The sequence below is a fragment of the Barbatula barbatula genome (genome assembly GCF_947034865.1).
Source record: "Barbatula barbatula genome assembly, chromosome: 7".
Classification (NCBI taxonomy): Eukaryota; Metazoa; Chordata; class Actinopteri; order Cypriniformes; family Nemacheilidae; genus Barbatula; species Barbatula barbatula.
The window spans coordinates 16,330,555-16,340,093 of NC_136770.1; the positions used below are offsets into that span (position 1 = coordinate 16,330,555).

At 35.8% G+C, this 9,539-nt stretch overlaps 1 protein-coding gene across 1 annotated transcript; it reads right to left on the bottom strand.

Moving 5' to 3' along the window:
- Positions 1 to 3,572: 3,572 nt before the first annotated feature.
- On the bottom strand, positions 3,573 to 6,588 carry rgs4 (regulator of G protein signaling 4). The gene is made up of 5 exons (XM_079460396.1): positions 6,436 to 6,588; positions 6,022 to 6,123; positions 5,744 to 5,805; positions 5,070 to 5,233; positions 3,573 to 4,986 (listed from the first exon to the last, which is right to left on the bottom strand). The coding sequence occupies exons 1-5, from the start codon at positions 6,477 to 6,479 to the stop codon at positions 4,738 to 4,740; spliced, it is 621 nt and encodes a 206-aa protein (XP_079316522.1). The 5' UTR covers positions 6,480 to 6,588; the 3' UTR covers positions 3,573 to 4,737.
- Positions 6,589 to 9,539: the final 2,951 nt, after the last annotated feature.

Sequence of the window (9,539 nt, forward strand, 5' to 3'; positions counted from 1 at the left end):
GAGGCCCGCAGGTCAGTAGGTTTTGCATTTGTAGCTGATGACAAAACAAACACCAGACAGCCTTACGTGCTAACACCCACAAAATGTTACTAAACCACCATCAGCAGGATTCTTTATTTCTTTATTATTTGTTTTAAACTGTTTTTAGTCAAACCTGCACTCTCACTCAACCGTAACATTTGGGTTGGCCATAGACCAAAATAACACAGAAGCATGGTAAACCAAACACTACGAAGAATGTTATAAGAACAGTTTCCTGCGCACTTTCAACCATAGCCACGAAATCTAGAATCTATGGATTATTGTTCATGGATACAAATGTCCCCTTTGTCATATCCCTCAGCGAAAGTTTTTTTTTCTTTTGTGTGTGTGTTTGTCACTCAGCACGACTTTCAATGTAGATAACGTCTATAAACATAAAACCTAATATCACCTCTTACCCCAGCCCACCCCAAACCTTAACTTAACAGGCACAAAGGTACTGAGCGACCTGAACAAAAGGGGAAAATCATAATACAAATTTTGTGACTGTGTCATAAACTCCCGTGAGACTGTTTTGGGACTGTATTACTGTTTTTATTTATGCAACATTTTTATTTCCAATCATATATACCTTGGCATAAATTAATGGTTTGGTTCCAAAAGAGATAACTCCAGTAACACTTCAGTATGGGGCAATTCTCGCTATTAACTAGTTGTTATTAGCATGCCTATTATTGGCATATTGGCTGTTTATTAGTACCTATACAGCACATATTCTGCCTGACCATATTCTACATGCCAAATCCTACCCAATACCTTAACCAAACAACTACCTTACTAACTATTAATAAGCAACAAATTACGAGTTTATTGGGGGGAAATCGTAGTTAATGGTTTGTTAATAGCGACAATTGCCCCCTATACTGAAGTGTGACTGGATCTTTTTTAAATCATGTTTTTTTATTGTGCATTCCAATTAATATCAATCAAACTGCAGTTGGTTTGTTTAGATTTTAGCCATAATAACTCATACAGCTAACTAACACAATAAAACACAATAAAAACATGATAACGTAACACGATTTGTTTCATAAGCCGTTCCATGTATCACATGTTTAAAATAACAATGCAAAATTATCAACATTGCCAACTGACTGCTTTTCATCATGTTGGAAATCAACGCGTCCGTACATAACTTGTGTATCATCCACAATTACGAGTTTCCCACTCGTCAATGTGGTTAAACTAGTAATAACCATATTTCTGACCTGACACTCTAAGAAATAATCCAGGGGATCTGAAAGCACGTAATTTATTGTCGCAAGTCTAAAAGCATTCAAGTCTCAAACTCTATATTTATGAGATGCACAGATGTAATATAATAACATCAACTTAACAGTGTGTGTCATTTTAAATATCTGCCATTATTTGTTTACAACGTTATTCAAGTTTCACTAACTCAATGTAATTGGCTCGATAATTATTTTTCCCACCAATTAAGTTTCGCTTCACCATTAAGCATGTGTAGACGAGTTCAAACTCTCAAAAGCTGAAAATAAATGTATTCATCACGTTCAAACTAACTTGATCTATTAGAGTTAGGGCTATACATCAATGATGCTTGTTGCATTACAGGAACATTGCTGAACGCATGGTTGAATTTGTTTTTATTAGAGATTGTCATAACTCAGAAATATAGATGACAAGTGATGGGTACATTTTGGAGGCAGCAAAGTGACTGGTTAAACTGAATTGAGAGAGGCTAGCTTTTGTGCTAAAATATGCAGAATTGGACTGTTCGGTAATTCACCTCGAAACTGATTTTCCGATCAGGCTGACCACACAATGGCCAATTGTCGTTTGGTTCAAGCAAGTTCATTGCTGTTCAGTGTGGCTTTTGCATGTGTGTGTGTTGTAGTCCAACGTTTTAAAAGCTGCCCACTCCAATAAGGATGATCAAACAGACACTGCAGCACCTGAAGCTCCAGAGCAGAGTGTAATTACATCAAGCCCTGTGCCGAACCATAATGAGCAGCCTGCTGTCCTGCAGCAACATCCAGCCGCCACACAGAACAGAACACAGATAAATCGCTCAAGAAAAAACAGCCTGGCCTTTGTTGTGCCAGATCCTCATTTTCTGAACTCTGCATCTGCAGGCAAAGGCAACCAATGTCATCTCGATGTAGAATGACAGCTTCTGAAGTGTCACATATTTATTTAGACTTATTATTTATACCAAGCTGATGACTAATCATTTGTTAAATTATATCTTATTTATTGAACTGTACATTTTTAGATACATCATATATTAGTTTTCCCCTACAATGACTACAATCTTAATAGAAGCTTACAGCTCTATGTGAGACGTCAATCCAATACTTATTTTAAATTCAATGTTAGTTTGTTTTTCTAAGTGTAACACGTTTCTACGTTTCACATCACTTGCTCATCTGCTAGATTTTCTCCGCTTTCCACTTTTGAACGGAAGCACAAGGTGTTCAGAACTAAATGTTCCCATCCTTGCAGAGCACCCTCTCCATGTCTCCAATCTCTCTTCACGTTCTGTAAAAAGAAAGCGAAAAGAAAGGGAGAGAATAATAGGATATAAACGTGACTGTGAGTACTGCACTGTACATTTCAACAACATCTAAACAATACTCGTGATTACAAGCATGTGTTTCTGTGTGCACGCGTCACGTCGGCAAAACGCCTGAAAGAGAATATTTGCTTTCATGTTTGGTTGTTAAACTAGGTCAATGGTATATTATCAGGAAAATGCTTACAATAAGGTCTGATTCTTTGAGTAGCATTAGTTGCTACATTGTGAGGAGAAAATGTATACAACGAATTGCAGCATTTATTGGTCTTTATTAATGCTAGTAAATACAAATTCAACAAAATACTTATTTGTTTATGCTTAACCATTGTGCACTAGCAGATGTTTTAAATATGTATTAATAAATGTTGAAACATTAAAATTACATTATTAAAAAAAACATACATTAATATTAATTAATATTACCTTAATTTGATAGTTCACCCAAAGTTTTTTCAAACCTGTATGACATTCATTCTTCCGCGGAACACAAGAGAAGATCTTTTGAAAAATGTTTTTAACTTGCATGGGTTTTTGTCCATACAATAGAAGTGAATGGGGGCCAGTGCTGTTTGGTTATCAACTTTCTTTCAAATACTATCTTCTTTTGTGTTCATCAGAAGAAAGAAAGTCATAAAGGTTTGAAATGACAACAGGGTGAGTAATCGAAGATTTTCATTTTTAGGTGAACGTCACTTAAAGTATTACATTATTACAGAATAAGAGAAACAAGAGACTTAATAGTTTTAGAGTGTTGGTTCATTGGCTTTCAAATAATGTCCCTATTTTTGGACATATTCTGCTTAAATATACCCATGAGTCAACTTAATGTTTTTGAGATATCTGAACTTCCTGTTCTCTTCACTCAATGTTATAAACATCTGCATACGTATAACAATCCTTCATCACGTCATGCTCATGTCACACTGGTGGTTGTTATCATGTGTTTTGTGAAACAATTTTAACATAATTTATTGGACGCTTTCTAGATTCTGGTGTCAATAATGTTTGTTTTTAATAATACCATCATTGTAGCCTACATTACTTAAAAATCGTCACTTTTATACATTGCATAATTTATTGGAAACAAAATAATGTGACAATGTTCAATGAAAGTCAAAATCGTCAACACATTCATTTAAACTTGGACGTTTTGTCCGTAGATATCTGATATGTGATTTTAAATACAATATTATATTAATAATTATATGTTATACATTAAAAACCATTTTTAATTAGCAGTTGTCTGTTTGATCAGTAAGCATTTCAGAGGCCGTTTGAATTGTATTATGTTATTTTATTTGACAAAATAAATATGGCACAGTAAACAAATGTGTAAACAACTCACATCTGGCCATTTATTCTTATAGAAGGATGAATGCTTTAATATTGAATTCTGCCATACAGTAACATATGGACGGTAATAAATCATTGGCAGTGACAGGTAAATACATTGCACATGTACATTTATCACATTCACTTGTCTTCTGTATGCCGTAGCTTGAAGTACAATCGGCGGCCAAGAGGAAAGAAAACCTCCATAAATTCACAGTTAAAGAATCCTAAACAAAACATCACCTGTAAGGACGACAGAGCTTATTCACCCAAAAAATATGTGAATGCATGTATTACACCCTTTTAAAAAAGTAAAGAGAATATACTTGGCTATTAATAGCGATGTTATTAGTAAATCATCATATTTCCACTATAGCTCAGATTTGTATCTTTTCTATTCTTTAATCTGTAACAATCATTTAGATGTAAAGCACGTCATTGGTGTTCTGTTTTCCAGACGCCAATTTCATGCAATTTCAGGGTTCAATAATCGTGGGTTTTCCTTGTTTGGAAAAAAAACACTGCCACCGCACAACCGCTTCAGAAATGACCGTCATGCTTTAAATTATTAGTTACACACGTCAGTAACACTTGCAAAGCCAAAAGTGAAAAATGGCTTTTGTGTGACATGAACTGCACCTTTGGGTCTTCACAATAAGGACAATGGTTTACAATCACATTTGCTGGACAACAGTTTTGCGTCACTGCTATGAATCTTTGCCATCTTTTAGCACTTGAACAAGCTTTTCAAACCGAAGCCAAATGAGCGGATGTCAGATTATGGCGAAGTTCGAGTTTGTTCATCTAGCTGAAGATGGGTTAGATTAGGCATAACTAGGCACACACTGACTGTGCTCAGAAATGTGTCGCTTTCCTCTCTTCTCTAAGCTACAGGGTTTGTTGTCTGATGGCGGTTGACACATTTCCAGGTACAGTTGGGATTTCAGAAAGCGTATGTAAGAGTCCTTTTCCATGAGGGTGAAGATCTTACTCTGTGCTTCATCAAAACAGGACACATCACAGTTTTCCAGATTTTTTCTAGTACTCTCTCTGGTGGTAGAATCCAAGTTCACCTAAAAAACAATGTTAGAGACTCATGAGAACATTTCATAAATGGGTCTGTTTCTTTCAGGAATGTGTGAATCAAGGTTTTCACCTCATTCGGAGAATCAGCTTCAACGTATTGCTCGAATATATTTCTAGCTTTCAGGTTCATTTTGTCCACCGATGTTTGCTTAAACTCCTCGCAAGCCTCCCAGAACTCAATGTTCTCCTGGCTATACTCAGACTGCAAGAAAGCCGAAAAAGCCTTTCGACCCTCTGAAATAAAAAAGAGGGACTTTAGTGAGACAGAAGTAAAACACTATATTAATCAAACCTGATTTTTCTACAATACACAATACCGATAGACGCATTATGTGGGGGATGCAATGGGGGGATGTGAATGCTAAGGAGGTCAGGATTTTGAGTCTAAAGAGATTTCTCTGAGGACTGCCCTTGTGGTTGATGACCCCCTATAGCCCACCAGACAAGAAGACTTGGGCTCTTCATGGGCCACCCAGTGCAGTTTGCAGACACGTAGCGCACGCTCGGGGGCGTGAGAAAACATGACCACAGTTTGTCAGAATGACATAAACATAGTCTCATATTTTGGGGCCATGGCCTCTTTGACAGGGACTTCAAGGCCACATCAACAGAGGTCAGCTTAGAAGTCTTAGAAACTTTCTTATTTATGAGTAGAATGCCCCACGTTTTCCAGTCTATTACTCGCTTATTTACACATGTATGAACAGAATACATTTTATTTAAGAAACAGATTTTTGGACTCACCTTCATTTTGGATCAGGTAGTTAAATGATGTTTTCCATTTCTGAGTTTCAACAGGCGAGACTCTTAAATCAGGAGTAGAATGAAAAATCTAAAATTATTTTTAATTCAATTATATACAGTGTCCAAAATAATCCTTAAAATACTGTAAACAATCTTTAAAATTAAAAAGCTTTATTTGTAATTCAATTTTTATTTGAATATTTATTCATCCATAATATTTTCGTTATTTATTCATATTTCTTTGTTTATTTAAAATCTATGATATTTGTCCACATTACCTGTTCTCTGTTGCCTTTGGATTCTCCTTCAAAGGCTTCTGTTCTTGTTGTGGTTCTGTTTTTTGAAGCAGGAACCCAATCTTATGCTTGATTTCTTTGGCACTGTTAGAAAAAAATACACAGTTACTTTGGTCTTTTGCATTGGTGACTGAATATTAGCCCAAAAAAGATACCTCAAAAACACAGCCTTTTTAAATAAATAAAATATGAATTTGTTTAAAATGTATCTCATAAGATCCTATTTATTCACAAGCATAAACACATTTTCTGTCTATATCACTGAAAGCGTTTTTCGGTTTCTCATACGAACATGCAAACTTTGCTCTCAGTCCATTCCAAGGTGTAAAATATTTAGTTGAACATTGAACCAGTACAGATGAGTTAAGAATTTCTAAAATAAAGCGCAGTTCATACCTTTTCAAGCATGTCGCAGGAAGGGCAGCGAGCCCTTTACACATTGTGCTGGTGGGTAATACAGATCCAACAGCAAGAGAAAATGAGTTTGTGTGCCACGAAGCAGATCCTCACAACGTCAATGCAGTCTCCTCCTCCAGCTCTCCTTTTATACTGCAACACTCACAACACAAGCGCCAGCCAATCACAAAACAGATAACACAAGGAAACACAAAACAAGGTCATTTTTAACTTTTAAAAGGTATGAACTTTTTGTTCTGTACTGTCCCTTTCAAAGCATATGTGTGTTTATGTTTAATATATTTTTTGGGGCATTTACTTGTGGGTTTTCTTTTTACATGTACAGCATAAATATACAGGTTGGTTCGAATACAATACACATTTATCTGTTACACGACACCTCAAATTGCTTTTTTTAGGATTATTTTATAGTTTAAACAACTTTGAAATGTGATATTTTTATTAAACATTATCATAAGTATAAATACTGTATATAAGTCTGCAAACATGCCTCGTGTTTTCCATTTCTTCAAATGTCAAAATATTTACATGATCATTCGCCAGAGTGCTCAAATTGAACATCAAACAACAAATGATCTATCTCTGTTATTAACCTCAATGACATGTTGCTTTTGAGGTCAGATAAAACACCATTCTCTAGTTGCTTCTATTCTCAGTTTAATTTGTTTGTCCCCCTATGCCCTAAAGAAATGAACCTGTGTTGAGGCATACATTTTATGCATTACAGCTGCTACAAAGATATCTGTGCTTGTGGCAAGTAAATGTTTGTTCAGATCAAATCACATATCTCTAGCCTTAAAGTTCTTTTAAAAGCTCATTATTATTTTGAACTGATCCACTCACTCATGACAATCTAATCATTGGAAAAAGATTTTAACCATAGTATAAGATCAAAAGTAAATGTAAAAGTATTTATTGATAGAGATGCAGAGAGACGTTTACAATTCAAGGATGCATTAAATGTATTCATTTAACAGAACCCTTTATTCTCATGATTGCATTGAATTGAAACAATTTATTGAAGTAGTAATAGTATGAAGTAGTGTTCTACCACAATATCACATCTCACATTTTTATGAATTTTATCGATGGCACAAGATGAAAATCACATTATGACAGGATATAACAGGACTTTGCCTCCAAGGCACATCTCCTCTCTTGCTATCCACAAAGTGTTGAACGGTCTTGAAAGGTCTGGTAAATTGTGAAAACTGACCTAGACAGCCAATCAATTCCAGCTCATTCAACTGTGTCATCATTATCCATGGCATAGTAAGGTGTGCATGAACAAACAGAAGTTGTAGATAAGGTCAGATTGAGATAACCACGTTTACATGAGGTTATTTTAGAGGGATACGTCACCTCCCACATGTACCTCATGTTTTTCTTTTTATCATAAGGTTGTAGGTCATTATTGGTTCCGGATGAGGGGATGTGACTCGGAGCATGCAGGTCTTGTAGGTCTATTAAGCTTTAACTGCTGCCTGAAATCTTCTTTTCTCTGATAATGAAGCTTCTTGATGTTTTTTTTATCTCAATGCGTTCTGTTCACAATGTTAATAGACATTTGGTTTTCTCTTATTTGTTGTGACTAAACGTTTAGACTGGATTTATCTTATAGTCGCCAACTTTAAGTTTACGTGTCTTTTAGCAAAAACAGAAACTCCAAACACAATCTCACTGCAGTTGGTATATTAATTGGGACTTGCCACATACTTCGATTTCTATCCCATAACCCTTAAAGTGGCAATATGTGATATTAAGGAGGAACTATTGACAGAAATGCAATATAATATTCATAACTATGTCTGGAGAGGTGTATAAAGACCTTACTAAATGAAGTTTTATGCTTTTATTAACTTAGAATGAGCTGTTTCTATCTTCATATACCGCAGGTCCCCCTGCATGGAATTCGCCATGTTTTTACAGTAGCCCTAAACTCTCACGAATCAGAGGAAGAACCCATTGCAGGCAGCGACAATGAAGGGGTTAACAGAAGCTTTATTATAAAGCACAAAACAAACATCCACGATGGGGAAAAACTCTAACCAAACTTGACACAAAAATTGAAACCAAATACTTCCCACAAGGGGGCAAAAAATAAACAACTAGAAAACCAAACAAGGACCTTGACACTATACATACATGACCTTGGCAGACTAATACAGGGCAGGAAACATGTACAACGAACCAGCACAAGACAATAGACAAGAGGGCATTAAATAGGGAGACTAACAAAGGAGATAACGATGGGCAGGTGTGGGTAATGAGACACAGGAGGAAAGCTATACTAGGAACGAGAGGGGTGGGGCCAAATGACGAGACTGGAGAGAACGCATACTATGTCCTGATTGACAATAATATGTTTCTCTCCACATAAAACACGTGGGTCTGTCATGATTCTACCCCTAGACCAGAAAGACAAGAGCAGGCAGAATCATGACACTAAACGGACAAACTGGTCTAGATCCTGTTTGTAGATACGTTATCTCCTTCAGCAAATAAGCGAAAACGTGACAACATCTTTGTTTTGTGTCAGCCACCATGGTGCTTCGGAAGGGAGGGGGGAGTGGTGGACTGAGCTGTTGGTTGCAGTTCATAACCTTTTACCCAGTTTTTATGGTTTTGTTATTTATTATATTGCTATGTAAGTAATATAAATGTATTAACAGTTTGGGTTTTAGTTTTGTATTTATTTATTTTCAGTAAAAAGAAATTGTGCCTCAAACTTATTTCAGTTTATTGCCAAAGCAACATTTTGAGTTTTTGGTTTTGACATAATACTCCACTTGATATTTGATTAGATTTCAATTAACTGAAATATTTTGATAGTTTTTATATTAAAATAGTTCTATATTAAATAGTTAACATTTTCAAATAACCATCATTTACTGAGGGCTGGTGAACGATGTTGGAGGATGTTAGATTTTACAATCCTTGTTGGGACATGAACCCCAATCAAGACTACATCTGAACACACATACACACACATAAATATATTTATTAACCAGCTGCATGACCACTGTGTGACATTTCCTTCTTGCCGCCTGCCAAAAAATCAGCCTGTAGTGCTCTGTCTTTGA

Bases quoted from the DNA above. Each gene is read 5' to 3' on its own strand.
- rgs4 (XM_079460396.1), bottom strand. From the start codon at position 6,479: ATGTGTAAAGGGCTCGCTGCCCTTCCTGCGACATGCTTGAAAAG. The intron at 6,124-6,435 runs GTATGAACTGCG...TTTTTCTAACAG, and splicing joins CCTGCGACATGCTTGAAAAG to TGCCAAAGAAATCAAGCATA. The intron at 4,987-5,069 runs GTGAAAACCTTG...ATTGTTTTTTAG, and splicing joins AAGCTGATTCTCCGAATGAG to GTGAACTTGGATTCTACCAC.